General features: G+C 48.2%; 2 protein-coding genes across 2 annotated transcripts; one reads left to right on the forward strand and one right to left on the reverse strand.

Moving 5' to 3' along the window:
* The first annotated feature begins 7,817 nt into the window (after positions 1-7,817).
* LOC123039382 (putative E3 ubiquitin-protein ligase SINA-like 6) lies at positions 7,818-8,733 on the forward strand. Its single transcript, XM_044462577.1, has 2 exons — positions 7,818-7,916; positions 8,032-8,733. The coding sequence occupies exons 1-2, from the start codon at positions 7,818-7,820 to the stop codon at positions 8,731-8,733; spliced, it is 801 nt and encodes a 266-aa protein (XP_044318512.1).
* A 1,709-nt stretch (positions 8,734-10,442) lies between these two features.
* LOC123046620 (E3 ubiquitin-protein ligase RNF14) lies at positions 10,443-15,763 on the reverse strand. The gene is made up of 7 exons (XM_044470015.1): positions 15,147-15,763; positions 14,521-14,595; positions 13,899-14,439; positions 13,089-13,474; positions 11,655-11,869; positions 11,418-11,574; positions 10,443-10,915 (listed from the first exon to the last, which is right to left on the reverse strand). The coding sequence occupies exons 1-7, from the start codon at positions 15,564-15,566 to the stop codon at positions 10,784-10,786; spliced, it is 1,926 nt and encodes a 641-aa protein (XP_044325950.1). The 5' UTR covers positions 15,567-15,763; the 3' UTR covers positions 10,443-10,783.

Below are 15,763 nucleotides of genomic sequence, written 5' to 3' on the forward strand. Positions count from 1 at the left end.
CGGTTCACACGTCACCTATAGAGGACAGTAAAAGTACACGAATAAAACTCAGGAAAGAAGAAGTAAAAGTACCCTCAAAACAAGTATTAACAAACTAGTACTATGTAAATTTGGAAATAAGCAATAAAGCTAACCGGGGATCTGGAATTGCACGGCACATGATTGTGATCTAGTCGAAATTGATGTATGTGCCAATGAAAGAGAAATAGAGTGACTCATCATATTATATGAGAGTTACCAAAAAATGTTTCTACAACTACAAAGAAATAGTTAATCACCGATCTGTTCCTGCCTCATATAGTCAATCACCGAGAGGCAATATCATGAGATAAACTAGGTAATCAACTTTAACCCTCACAAACCCTATTGTCATCTGCACCAAGACAATCATTGGGCAACAATGCACTTTCACCACGTTTTTTAGGTACAGATGATGTTACTATAATTTATTCCGGGAGGAAATCCATGGGTGATTACCATTCAGGAAGTTATCCCCCTGATGGATTGCATTCATATCATTTGCGGCACGTTTTCTTGAGTGGTTACCCCCAAGTCAAGGTTCTAGCCATTTTAGCTATCCTCTCACATGATTGGCTCCCCCTGGAGGTCTTCAAATTTGTTTATCTTTGTGAGTGTTGCAAGGTATAATATGTTGACCCCGCACAGAAATGCACTAGTAATTACTAAAAATACCCATGAAAGTTAGTTAACCTCAAGAGGTATAATAGTGTTTTTGTCATGAATGCAAATGACATGAACGGATAGGCGATACTTTTGTAAACATGTTGATTGCATTTATTTTTTCAGTTCATATGTGTTGGTTATGAATTTCCAAACCATAGAAGGCTCTCTGCAATTTTAGAAATTAATTTCTGTCGCCGCTGAGCTAGCCAGCGGACGGTTTATGACAAGTGGGGTCAAGTTGGCACACGCCGGCCTCTCGCCGTGGAATCAAAATCTGGCGTTCCAATGCGGCATGGCTGCCGGAGCAAGGCAAAGGGTTTAGGCGCACACACACGTGCGGCGGGAGCTGGCTATCTAGGGTCACGGCGCGGTGGGGGGGGAGCTGGTGGTGGTTGGGAGGCATGGTGGCATGGCATCGGTGCGACGTATGGTAGGTGCATGGCGCAGGCCAGAGGGCACCGGAGAGCACGTGAGAAGGGGAAAACAAACTAGGGTGGCTGTGGAGGGAGAGGGGGGAGGGGAGAACGGTCAGCTTACCCACCTGCTGCGATCCGAGGCGCGGGGAGAGGGTGGCCACCGGGGGAAGCGGCCGGCGGTGAAGGATCCGCGCGGCGGAGGGCGTGAGGCGGAGGGGGAAGAGGTGGCGTGGCGGAGACGAGGATGACGGGGCGGCGTCGAGGCGGCGTCGGGGCAACGTCGAGGCGGCGGGGCGGCGTCGGGGCAGCGTCGAGGCGGCGGCGTCGGGAGAGGAGAGGGGAAGGGAATCGAGGGCGAGGGCGAGGGAGAGGAGAGGGGAAGGGGATCGAGGGCCGGGGAGGAAGTATGGATGGTGGGGGCGGCACAATACTAATGGCGCACCACACCTCGGTGCGCCATAAGTACATCGATACTAATGGCGCACCTCGCCCTGGTGCGCCATTAGTATTTTTTTTGATTTCTGCTCGAGCCAACAGGTTATCTTCCACCTGACCTGATCCACATCAAGTTCCCTCTACTAGCTCGATTGGTCAGCAGCCAGTTCTCACAGCAGGAGGTCCTGGGTTCGATTCCTAGGCTCCACAATTTTTTTATGCATTTAAAATGCTGTTTGATACTTATTTGTGTTTAAATATGTTCAAACTTGTTTAAATCATAACAGTAATATTTTTTTATAAGACAGTAATTTTTTTTTAAATATCATCAAACAGTAATGCCGGTGGAGCGGGGGAGGGTGCGGGGGGTGCGGGGGGTCGACGGCGGCGGTTGAGTAGGGGAGGGGTGTGCGGGGGGTCGGCGGCGGCGGTTGAGTAGGGGAGGGGTGTGCGGGGGGTCGGCGGCGGCGGTTGAGTAGGGGAATCGAGGGTGCGGGGGGTCGGCGGCGAGGGGGACCGGATCTGGCGAGGTGGGATAGCGATCGAGATGGAGGGGGATCGAGATCGAGTGTCCATGAAATTTAAAAATATTCATGATAGTTCAAAAAGTGCCCATGAAATACAATCGAGAAATGAAGGCTATGATTTAAATACAATCGATCTTAGCTAGCTATCCGTTCACATTCTTCTTGCCCTTCTTTTTCGCAAATGGAGTTCTTCTGTGGAACGGACGTCCTTTAGGTAGGGTGGTCCTCCTTCTTCTTGTGGTGTATGCTGCTACTTCATCATCGTCGTCATGTTCGATCCTCGGGTCGCCATACTTGTCGAAGTCTTGCTCATTGGCTACTCCATCCATTCCGATGATCTTCCTTTTGCCTCTCCTCACGACAACACGACTGGGCTTTGGCGGGTCAGTAATGAAGAAGCATTGGTCCACTTGGGAAGCCAGTACCCATGGCTCATTTTTCGCGGTGATGTTTGCGCCCGCGGTCTTGGATTTGGCTTCGGGTATAACCATGGTGGTGAAATATTGGTCTTCTTTTAGGACGCTCTTGGCCCATCTGACACGGATCGGCACCTTCTCTCCAGCGTAGCTCAGCTCCCAAATCTCCTCGATCCTTCCGTAGTATCTGTCCTTGTCCTTACCGGTGTAGGATTCCATCGTTACCCCGGAGTTCTGATAACCATCGCTCTTCATGTCCTTGTCCTCGGTGTAGAATGTGTAGCCGTTGATATCGTACGCCTCATAGGTCATCAGGTTGTGCTCGGCGCCCTGTAACAAGGCGAATATGAGTTGTTCTTCCGCGGAAGAATCCTCATGTAAAGGGTACGACAGAAGCTTCTGCTTGAACCAATGCGTGAAACATGAGTTGTGCTCTTTGAGTATATCTCCGTCCGTCCTCTGTTGGCCTCGGTCATTGTACGTCTTCTCAATAAAGGTTTTGTGCTCTACCACCCAAGGATCGACCACGTCTATGTGTTGTAGCGCGACTAGGTTTGCTCTTTCAAAGTCGGCGAGTCGACCCTCGAAGTCGACATGCATTTCGCGGCGACCCTCACGGTGACCCCATCCAGCGAGCCTGCCGAGGTGCCTGTTGACGGGCAGACCAACAGAGTTCTCGATGCCTAGATAATTCGTGCAGTAGGAGATGCACTCTTCGGTCAGAAAGCCCCTGGCTATACTTCCCTCTGGACGTGACATGTTCCGAACGTATCCTTTGATGACACCATTCATCCTTTCGAACGGCATCATGCTGTGCAGGAACGTCGGCCCGAGTTGGATGATATCCTCCACGATATGGACCAGCAGATGCACCATAACGTCAAAGAATGCGGGCGGGAAGTACATCTCAAGCTCGCATAGTATCACCACGATCTCTTCCTGTAGCCTTCTGAGTTGCCTCACGCCAATCGACTTCCGAGAGATGACGTCGAAAAAGTTGCATAGGCCAAATAGTGTTTCACGGACGTGCGCGTCCATGATCCCACGGATTGCAACTGGAAGTATCTGCGTCATCAGCACGTGACAGTCGTGAGACTTCATCCCGCTGAACTTCTGCTTCGCTGGGTCTAGGTATCTGCTTATCTTCCCCGCGTAACCGTAAGGAAGTTTTACTCCTAGGAGGCAGGTGAAAAACTGCTCGATCTCCTCCTGACTTAGAGTGAAGCACGCGGGAGGGTAGTCATTTCCGGTCTTCTTGGCCTTTTTGCCTTTGCGACGACTTTCTGTGTCCTGCTTCGCCTCATCATCATCATCATCATCATCATTAGCGTGAAGCTCCTGCCTGATGCCCATTGATTTCAAGTCTGCCCTTGCTTTCGGCCCATCTTTGGTCCTCTCTGGCATGTTGAGCAGGGTACCAAGCAGACTCTCGCACACGTTCTTCGTGATATGCATGACATCAAGGCTGTGAGGCACACGGTGGATCTTCCAGTACGGCAAGTCCCAGAAAACAGACCTCGTTTTCCATACCTTCAGCAGCGGCTCTGGCGCCTTTCGCTTCTTTCCCGGCTCTGGCGCCTTTTGCTTCTTTCCCGGCAGTGGGCAGTCTTTCCAATTTTTCAACAGCTTGTCTATTTCCTCGCCGCTCCTCGTACACGGGCGTTTTCGGGGTTCGGTTTCACCATCGAACAGATCCTTGCGTTTCCTCCACGGGTCATCGTCGCGAAGCCACCTTCGATGTCCCATGAACACGGTTTTCGAAGACCCGGGATCTCTATCTAGCTGGCGATACGTTGTGTCATCCATGCACCTTACGCATCCAGAAAATCCGTGGACTACCTGCCCCGCGAGATATCCGTAACCGAGATAGTCGTGCACCGTCGTGAGCAGTGCGGCTCTCATAGGGAAATATTCTTTCTCTGCGGCGTCCCACGTATTGGCTGGCGTTTTCCACAGCGTGTCAAGCTCCTCTTTCAGCAGCCCCAGATACAGATTGATGTCGTTCCCTGGTTGTTTCGGCCCTTCAATTAGCATACTCATGTGAATGTACTTCCTCTTCATGCACAACCAGGGGGGAAGGTTGTACATCCACACAAACACAGGCCAGGTGCTATGTGTGCTTCTCTGGCTGCCAAACGGATTGACTCCATCGGTGCTCGCGCCCAGCACAATGTTCCTTGGATCGTTCCCAAATTCTGGGTATTCGAAGTTCAACGCTTGCCACTGGCTCGCATCCTTAGGGTGACTCAGCATCTTGTCTTTTTTATCTATCTCCGGATCATTTGCGTCATCTTCTCGCTTCTTCTCCTCCCTATCCGCGTGCCAACGCAGGAGCTTTGCTACCTTAGGGTCCGCGAAATACCGCTGCAGACGAGGAGTGATCGGAAAGTACCACACCACTTTTCGAGGAGCTTTCTTCCTCTTCTTGTATCGAGTGACGCCGCACACCGGACATATGGTAGACTCCGCGTGCTCGTCCTGATAAATGATGCAATTGTTCATGCACACATGGTATTTCACGTGCGGTAAATCGAGAGGACACACGATTTTCTTCGCCTCCTCCAAACTGGTCGGGCACTTGTTCCCCTTGGGAAGACGTTCGTGCCAGAATGACATGTTCTCGTCGAAGCATGCGTCGGTCATTTTGTGTTTTACCTTCATCTCCAGAGCCATGAGCGTTACTTTCAGGCGGGTATCCTCGGGCCTGCATCCTTCATACAATGGAGTAACCGCGTCTAACTCAAGTTGATCCATCTTGGCTTTCTCTCGGGCGGCAGCTCTTGCGTTATCCGTCTGCTTGAGAAGCAGCTCTTGAATATGAGGGTCCTGCACCCAGCCCATCGATGGTCCAGCGTCGTCTGCTCCGCCGGCATCATCATCTTCATGATCATGCCCGTCGTCTGCTCCGGCATCTTCCTCATCATCATGTCCTGCATCTTCTACATGATGACTGTGTACAGCATCACCGTCGTGATCATCTCCTGGGGATTCTTCGTCTTCTCGCCCGCCCGAGCCGCGGTGGTTGTCTTGCTGCCCTTCCTCATTTCTTGCCCGGCCCCCATGGACGACTTCGTAGTCATCTTCATCACCTTGCCACCGATAGCCATCCATGAAACCACGCAAGAGCAGGTGGTCCCGCACCTGCCCGGAATCCGGGTCCGCAATAAGGCTCTTCAGCTTGCATCTTCGACACGGACATCTTATCTCCGTCTCGTTCTTTTGAAGCATCTCGGCCTTCGCGGACCTCAAAAACCTATTCACGATGCCTTCGGTCATCGTGCGGACCATGGTCGCCTGCGGGGTAGAGCAAAACGATATTTTAGAACCAAGAAAATTTTTGGCATGACTTTCCCTAAAAATAGGACCAAAAAGAATGCTTAATGCCAAAATTCTCGCCGAAACGGAAATGAATCAACATTCCGGCAAAATATTGGCAACTATCGCATTTCAAATACCGGTACACCTCCAAACACAAACACATATGCAACACCACAAACATATGCAACACCACGAACATACATAGATCTAGCTAGGCCATAAAAAGTGCATGTGCACATTGTTGTAGGGAGAACAACATAAATATAGCTTCCCCCCTTACTTACCTATCAAAACAAGGTAATTTAACCACTTAATTTGAATGAATCTATGGTGGAAATGAGGTGAAAAAGAGGAGGCACCCGAGACAAGGAGGAGGCGGTGGAGAGAATGAAGTGGGGGGAAAGTGAGTGTGGGTAGGAGAGGCTGTCCAAAATATCTTGTTGCTGCCCACTTACTAATGGCGCACCAACCACAAATGCGCCATTAGTAATCCAGGTTACTAATGGCGCACCTTCTGGTGGTGCGCCATTAGTAGTTTTGCAAAAAAAAAACATACTAATGGCGCACTGCTCCAGAGTGCGCCATTACTAGTTTAAACTAGTAATGGCGCACGGTAGAGAAGTGCGCCATTAGTAGTTTTACAAAAAAAGGAATAAAAAATATAATAAAAAACAACATTAGTGGCGCACTTTTCGACAGGTGCGCCATTACTAGTTACAACTAGTAATGGCGCACTTCATCTGGATGCGCCATTAGTATGTTTGGATAGGCGCACTAGTTCAAAAAAAATTGATACTAATGGCGCACCTTGGGCCAGGTGCGCCATTAGTAGTTTCAACACTAATGGCGTAGCAGAAGGTGGTGCGCCATTAGTATATACTAATGGCGCATGGCCCGTCTGGTGCGCCATTAGTGTCAATCCCATCTATAGCCCTTTTTCTAGTAGCGCAATGTGTTTTTGATTTTTTTTGTCTAGATTAAGGTCATCTATTGAGTCGAATTTACCCCTTATTTGTGTTGTTTGTCCTACATATTTTTGTATGTTGCCACAGTTAAATCAATGAAATTGTTGCTAGCAGATTGAATGACCCGGGCAAGATAAAATTGATAGAACATTATCATCCAAAATCTGAAAGATCTGGTAAGAAGAATACACTTTCTTAGGCATTTTATTATGTTCTACTCCTTCCGTTTGTTTTTATAAGACGTTTCAGACAGCTTGCTTTCTACTATTTTGAACAGTGTTTGAATGTCTAAAACGTCTTATAAAAATGAACAGAGGTAGTACTTGAAACTGTAATTCTAGTTTTGTTATTGTAGGTTATTGAGCCCTGGTGTCTGATAATGTGTTTTGGAATTTGAGAATGGAAGACATACTTTTCAAGAAATTTTGTCGTTTATTTTAACATTATATTGAGCAGTGTGACTGTTGAATCTTTTTAACCTTTTATAAATCGACTTCTATTATGTTTGGTAATCCGTGTTACAAGCTATGAAACACACCTTTATTTAACGCATCGGTTGCTAGATTCTTTTGCAATGGTTAAGTGGTGCATCAGGGTAAGATTAGCTCCGGCTCCGCCCCTGCAAGACACATTCAGGGATTTAGGCATGGGGTTCGTTTGCACTGAGCTTTACAATCTCAGGGTCTAAAATAGACTTCACTCCTTCTACTCAGGCTCAAATAGAGACGCTCTCAGTCTAATAAAAAATACTCCAAAATTTATGAATATGAGAGTCGCAGGGAAGATCGATCGATCAACGAATTTTGTGACTACGGGCGGCCTCCTTGGGACTAGGCATACGTGTTGGTTGGGACACAAATCGAGAAACACATTAACACGGGAGGTACTAGCGCGCTGGAATGCTGGATGGATTTATTAATTAGAGTATTAATTAGCGAGACGAGTGACACAAGATATATACCGGCCGGCTGGCGAGGAAGGAAGATACTATGAGACGATCAAGACCGGCTTGTAGTATAGGAGTACTGTTGTTCAACGGACTTGTGGTCGGCAAGAATGTCCACACGCGCGGCGCTCGAGAACTTGACGCTGGCGGACGCCGATGCCCTCGACTGCGGTGTCTGCTGCCTCCCGCTCAAGCCGCCCATCTTCCAGGTACGTATACGTACTCGCACGCACGCACGCGCCGACCCCCGTCCGTCTCTCCTTCCGCCCGAGCGCTAATCGTACGTAGTAACAAGATAAACCTGCCATGTCTCCGGCCCTGCAGTGCGGGGTGGGGCACGCGCTGTGCGAGCAGTGCCGCGGCAAGCTGGCCTCGGCGCGAACCTGTCACGTGTGTCGCGCTCCGATGGCCGACGGCTACCGCCGGAACCACGACTTGGAGCGGCTGGTGGAGTCCATCCGCGCGCCCTGCCCCAACGCCGCCTACGGATGCGCCGCCAGACCGGTCTACTACGACGGGCCCCGCCACCTCGAGGACTGCCTCCACGCGCCGTGCCACTGCCCCGAGGAAGCCTGCGGCTTCGTCGGCTCCACGGAGATGCTGCTGGCCCACTTCGCCGGAGAGCACGAGTGGCCGTGCACCAGCGGCGTCCGCGCCGGGGAGTCCTTCTCCGTGGACCTCGAGGACGGCTTCAACGCCGTCACCGTCGGGGACGGCGCCAGGGAGCTGCTGTTCCTGGTGATGGCGTCGCCCGTGTACCTCGGACGCGCCATCTCCGCTGTATGCGTGTGCCCCCGAACTGACGGCGGCGATGAGATCTTCTACGGGATCGAGCTCGAGTTCGAAAGATTAGGCGGCTGGTATGGTGAGCGCCTGAAATCTTTTTTCAACGTGGAATGCACGAATCTCTCCAGTGGCCTACCCGATCCCGACGACCGCTTCCAGTTCCTCCTGCCCAATTCTGTCAAGCCATATGAGGCGGTAACTATCAAGATCGAAGCCTGCATTTACACCGAGATACAGTAATAATTCGTTGATGTCTGCTAGCTAGTGTTAGTGTGTTACGAATCGCACTAGTCGTCGGGCTGCATTGCATGCCAACGTTGTGTTTCATTCATGGTGAACCATTCGAAGTAGGGCAATTTGAGGAAATGCCACACTTTTCCTGGTACTTTGCTCCTATAGCACACCTTTCATTTTATTAGATTAAATACCACACTTTATATTGATAACTAGATAAAACACCACAGAATGGATTTTTTCCTTCGTTTCCACGTCCAGACCCACCCTTCATATTTAATAAGACGGATTTGCCCTCCGAGTCGTTTCCATCGAACCTTTCCTGGTCTTATGAAACGATGAATCCACATGAGATAAATAGATAAAGCAGTGCGCCGCTGCCTCGTCATGCCTCCTCCGGTCCTCCTGAACGCTGCCGCCTCGCCATGCGTCCTCCCCGGTGAGCCGCCGCCTCGCCGTGCCTCCTCCCCGGCGAGCCGCCCGTTCCTATGCAGGAAGCAGCGCCGTCCGCCGCGCTCCAGCCCCTCCGCCTTGCGAGAGAAGAGAGGCGCCGGCTCTTGAAGTGCCCCTGCAGCACGCGCCCCGTCCAGGTGTAGCTGTACAAGCCTGCTAACTGTTGGTGGCTGTACTGGCTGTCTGTTGGTCGTTGTACATGCATGTTGGCTGGAGCTGCTCGTTGCTCAAATTATTAGCTTTTTAGCATATGGCTCAACTAAAAAACTAGTGGCACAGACTAACAACTTTGTACGTGCTGATGGTTTAGATGTAGGAACTGTTACAAGAGGATATGGAAGCTTCTTCATATGGATGTAATCAAACTTCAGATTGAATGGATGTAACACGTTTTGATGTTTAGTTTAGTGGATATGGGAGAGGAGTGGCAAGCTGTTGGGCGGTGGCAGAACGTACGTGCATGGGAGGAGAAGAAGCAGTATGAATCACAGCGAGGCGGCAGCGCGCCGGGAAGGAGGAACGGCGATGTAGTGTTCTGGGATAGGAGGCACGTTGAGGCGGCGGCGCGGTGCTTCGTTCTAGTCAGCTGCGTTCATCGTTTCTCCTTTTTTTGATCTGTTGATCGTGGAAACGGCCTGAGGGTAAATCTGTCCTGCACAAATTTGTTGTGGGTCTGGGTGTGGAAAAGAAGGGGGAAAATCAATTTGTGGTATTTTGTCCAACTATCAATCAAAGATGTGCTATTTACTCCAATAAAAAGAAAGGTGTGGTATAGGAGCAAAGTGCCAGGAAAGCCGTGGCATTTTCTCAAATTGCTCTTCGAAGTATTTGATTGATATTCCCGTCACTCGAATCCTACCAATCAAAAGGCTCTGAAGTTGTATGCAAGAAAAAGGCTATTTAGTATGTTGTCTTTTCACCAGCTCAATCTTTTATACTTCATCTGTTCCAAAATATAGGCCGTTTTAGCTTGCTAAAACGACTTATATTATGAATGAAACGGAGTGAGTATGAACTAAAGCAAGTGCAAAGCCATCCGATGAACCGGATGGTACATAATGCGCTTCGATGAACTGGATGTGTACGTTGCTCTATCAAAGGAGACAGGTTCCCAACCACGGCACATTCAACTTAATTCATCATACACTGACGCCACGGGTTGAAAAAAGGGCATCATACTCGTACACACGTCAAACTGCCCGAATATAGAGAAACATATCCATTAGCACACTGTAAATTTATTTGCATAGACATGGAACAAATCACGACACAACCACCAGTACCAGTAAATATCAAAGATTTTTGCAAGGTTTCACTGCAACGATCCCGTTCATGATACAAGGGGACAACTGGCATCCTGAATATGCAGATTCTTCTCAACAACAGACACGGAAACAAATGGACTAAAGACGCAGATTTATGTTCATAAACACTATAAATAACTGAGCAAGCACACGGATGTAGGAGAGTTGGAACCAAGTTTGCCGCCAAATGCTGGTAATGCCGCCAAGGCAAATGCACCTTGGGACGAGTGTGTATGCACATACAGGGAAGCTTCGGAAACTGCGCTTGCACCGAGGCTGGAGATATGGGAGAGCCTGCGTCAGTCGTCCGCTGTATGTTGCTTGCATCCCCTAGGACCAAAATGCTGCGACGTCTTGAGGACGACCTTCCGGCACAATGCACAGAAGTGCCGTTGGCATGCCCAGCAGTATAGATGGTTGTTGTTTCCGATCTGCAGAGAGTTACCAAAGCAAATACAGAATCATGAGGAAGAGCAAAGTATTCGTGCAATGCAGAAAGAAAAATGAAATTACAAAGCTGAAGTCGTTAAGATCTATGAATTCACACCCATAAAAGAATATCTGTGAATTCACTAGGAGTATGTGGGGAGTGGTTATAGCCTGACATCTGTTGGCTGAAGCAAGAAAAGGTACACTGACCTAAACATCACGCTGATTTAATTGCTAGTTAATTATGACTCGGAAGTTATTTGCAACTGAAGCGGAACAAACAGTTAAACTAAGTAATCATGACTAGAGGTGAAAGCACCACCACTGGAGTAAAAATCCTGAATGGCAACTTTTTTCTTAAGAAACAAATTAACCACAAGCAGTTGTACGTGAAGTAGCACATTTTGGTTTCTTGACGCAAAATGCAGGCAATTGCATCATTCTCATGATTACTAGAGATGCTGCTCCTGAGATACCTTCACAAATAAAGGATTTTGACAGTACCTTTGGAATTGGGTTGCGGCAAGTAGGACATGGGTAACCATATTCTCCTTCGAAGATTTCAGCCTGCGCTTGCGCAACTACTTGGCGTTGTTGCCTTTGATTCATTTGCATTTCCCATCTATCAATTTCCTCCTGATCAAATACCACACAATCACCCCTGGAGGCAACAACATGATTATTTGTCAAGTCACAGCTATGCCAATGAACAAAATTAGATATTACTGAAAGGGAACTTACTTGAAATGATCGTATCCACTGATTGCAGCATTACACTGGTAGCAGAAGAACCGCCCGCAGTTCCAACAGGTCATCTTATTGCATCCTTCTATCTTAGATATAGCCATCTTGCATCGTGGACACTGTTTTGCATCCTTCAAAATTTCCTTGATGCTGCGTACTTCATCCACAACCTTCTGGATATCTCCCTTCACTTGGCCAGACTTTTGACGTCTCTGTGTGAAATAAAAGTTAGCAAGTTAGCATCCCTGACAAAATGGCCCCAGATATATAAACATATATGACTTTCTCTGGGAAGAATGGTGTCATTGTTACTGAAGTTGGTCAAAATGTAAATTCTCTTCAACTTAATCATCCAGTTGATGGATAGAAGAAAAACACATGTACATCAATACTTGCAGACACCTAGCCATGAAGTGCAGTAACTGTTTTAAAAAATGGTCAAAAGGCATTCAGATCACGATAAAATATGTTGGTAACTAAATCATACTTATCTATCAAACCTAAAACTACAATTAGAACCAGTCACCAGGTAACCTCTTAGATTCAGGACTCATATTTAGAACCATATCGTAAAGCAATCACTTTAGAAACTTTCCATGTGAGTCACTAGTAGTAGATACGACATCCCCAGATCCTCTTAACTGCACCCGAGGCCTATCTGCTTCTGATAGCCACCATACATGCCTCACCATGTCGCCAATCTCCATCCTACCAGATCTCACAATTGGCCAGTATGTAGTAAATCGGTAATTTCTTGGCATGAATTTGTATCTCGTCATTTGTTGGAATGGTTATGCTAATCTATGTCAGTATCTATTGAGAACCTTGCTGCTAGTGTTAGTAAACATTTTCTATTAGTTCACGCTCAGGGACCGCAGGACATGATTTGCCAACCATGGCCTACTGAACCATAATTGGATATAATTAAACAAATTGCAAAACAACTAGATGTGTGTGTGGGATGTGGGTGGGGGTGGGGGGGGGGGGCACTGTGCTACTCCCTCCGTTCCTAAATGTAATGTGTATTGTTTTGTGCCCTTAAACAAGTCACAGATTAAAAGGTGAATTTGAGACAATAGTACCCCTAACTAATTCGGTAATAAAAGAAACTAATTTAGTAGTACATGCCATGATCCATGCATGGCATTCATATCTCCAATAATTCCAGATGGTCATATGGCACACAACATGGAAAAAATAAATCAGAAAGATACTCCGCGTAATTAACTACCAAAAGGAAGCAGAATTAGTGTACTCCTCGTAATAGTTGCCTAGTTGGAAGTCAGTGATAGGGGCAGAAATGGAAATCCCATGGGAGAATAGAAATACACCTTACAATATGGAATTTTAGTAAAAAAAAAAATACACCTTATATAATGGAACGGAGGGAGTATTTGCTAAATGTATGTATGAGAGATACAGTCCACCTACCTCCAAAATAATAAGTTTTTCTTCTGGAGATAAACATTCCACCCCAACATGACGGCGCTCTCTACAAAGTGTGCAGAAGCTGAATAAACAACTTGAACACACAGCTTCATCACCTGCATCTTCCAAGCAAGCAGTTTGACATCTTGGACAATAAACTACATCAGCCATGGCGTCAAGAGTTCTCTGAAGAAGCAATCCTTCCCAACGTTCAAACTCATCCTCCCCCAGCAGCCTTTTCAATATATTGGGAGGAACAACACCTTCACATTTTGTATCAGGACACAGCAACTTCACTACAGTTCCTTCCTTGACATGCATTTTGCAATATGTTTGCATGCATTTCTGGCAAAAGAAATGGTGGCATGGAAGGTTGATGAAATCGACACCTGATGAGGTAACAGATTAGACTCAGAAATATGGGCACCCTTAATTCAAATAACATGGATTAACAAAAATGTAAATGGAGAACATCCAAGCTGGAGATGATGCATCACGAAGACCTCAGTATCGTGATTCTAAAGTTTACAATTTTACAAACAAGACAATTTCACACAGAAAAAGGACAAGTTGCTATCTCAAATGAGAACCTCTAGCATGGCATCTACATAACTATGTTAGGTTACCGTGTCTAGTCACCTTCTTGTCAGAAAAAAAGAACAGTTTGAGAACCAAACTGTACTGAGTAGTACTAATACCTAACCAAAAGAAGTTCCAAGGCGGCAATATAAAACAATTGTGGCAAGTAGTGTAACACATCACAAGACTCCTACAGCACTAGTGCAAGCAGTTGAAAATGGAAGAAAGAGTTACCAGGAAGCTCGCTGAAACAAATCATGCAGTCATGGATACCATGCAAAAAGGCTTCATGACGCTTATCATCATTGTATCTAATAATCCTTGGAATTGTCAAATCAGGTGGAGCATCATCTGGACAAGCACGGTTATCCCCACCATCTTCAACACACGTTAGATCACCCTTGCTTAAAACTATCTCATTATCAAACCCTAAGTAAGAAAGGGAAGAGCTTTGGAGCCATTGCACCCACTGATATACTACTTCCATGCCCAGTTGCTCTTCCCAAATCATATCCAGCATGTGACATAATGACGAAAGCATCACTTTGTCCAGCCATTCGGTGGATATAGTGAAAAAGGGAGGCTGGTTGCTCGGGTATGACGAAGGCAGGAGACATGTCAGCAGGATTGGAGGTAAATGCTCAACTCTAAACTTGTAAACAAGATCATCAGAGGCATCTTCATCATGCGCTCCTTTATAATTTAGTGTTCCAGCACCAAAACTGAGCCTTGCCGATACATCTGTGCCATCTGGGATCTCAATATGCACGTGAACCTGTAATTACAACGACAGGTGAAACACTTGCCCTTATAGGTAAGAAGAATATGGCCTGAAAATTGGTCGTGAGGGGTGTACCTGGAAAGTCCGCTGGCCTTGCTTTCTGTTCAGCATGACTACAGTGTCGCCAAAAATTGCTTCCAGGGCACATATCTGAGCATTGGATTTAGATTCGATCAGACTTAAAGAAGCGATAACCGCACGTCCAATTAGAAACTAAGATAACGACAAAATAAGAGTTAACGGCATCTGAGGACTGCCTCTAATGGTACAATTGGACAATTAATACACCTAGGCAATTGAATGTGCACGACACGGTTTTAATTTCACCGGTTCATTTCCGATGAATGGCGCGAACCCACCCAATCATAGAAATTTACCAACGAGATTGACCACAAATGCAGGCATGACTGTTAAACTGCAGGGCTCTCAGTGTGTGTGCACTACATGATCCTTTGGCAGCCACTCCACATAGAGATCAGGATGGCAAACAATTCCAGCCCTCTGTTGGACTTCAAGAATCAGCAGGTAAAGCAGCAGGAAAGAAGAATCATGAAGTTCACTAGGGTGTCATGTCTATGATAGAAGCTACTCATTGCATTTATTCATTTCTATGAGGCAATGAAGCTGCTCAATTGTGCTTCGCCATATACTGAACAGCAAAGACAATTTACGAATCAGAGAGGGAGAGATTAAGCCGTCACCTCGTCCTCCTGCCTCTGATCGTTGGTGCGCACCTCCTCCTCAGTCAACTCTACCTCCTCCCGACCAATCCCCACCAGCTCCCGCAGCCTCCTCAAGGCCCCTTCCTCCCGGCCCCCACCCGCCGCGGCGCTCCCAGACCCACACGACGAAGCCTCCACCGGCGGCTGAGACGGCGGTGCCGGCGCGGGGACCTCGTGCTGGGTAGGCGGCGGTGGCGGCGGCGTCTCCACCGGAGGATCCTCCTCGGCGGCCGCGGAGACGTCGAGGCGCTCAAGGGCCTCTGAGGCGGCGGCCGCCGAGGCGTCGTAGGGGTACTCGTGGGCGGGGTTAGGGTCGGGGGCGGCGGCGGACTTCCCGTGGGGCCTCTGCGCCGGGCCGCGGCTGCTGCCCTTGGGCTTCCACGACTTGCGAGGAGGCATCGCCGTCGAACCCCTTTGGCGGCGGCGGGTTCCGGCGGCGGGCTAGGTTGCGCAGGGCCCGGGGTAGAAGCGAGAGAGGGGTCCGCTAGACTGCGTTTGGCGGCGGCGCGGCCCGGAATTTGACGGCGGGGAGTGAGGCGGTGTGGGGGCGCCGGCCGCGGGCCGGCACGAATATCGGGGCGCGCGATTACAACTCT

Source organism: Triticum aestivum, chromosome 2B, assembly GCF_018294505.1.
Source record: "Triticum aestivum cultivar Chinese Spring chromosome 2B, IWGSC CS RefSeq v2.1, whole genome shotgun sequence".
Lineage (NCBI taxonomy): Eukaryota > Viridiplantae > Streptophyta > Magnoliopsida > Poales > Poaceae > Triticum > Triticum aestivum.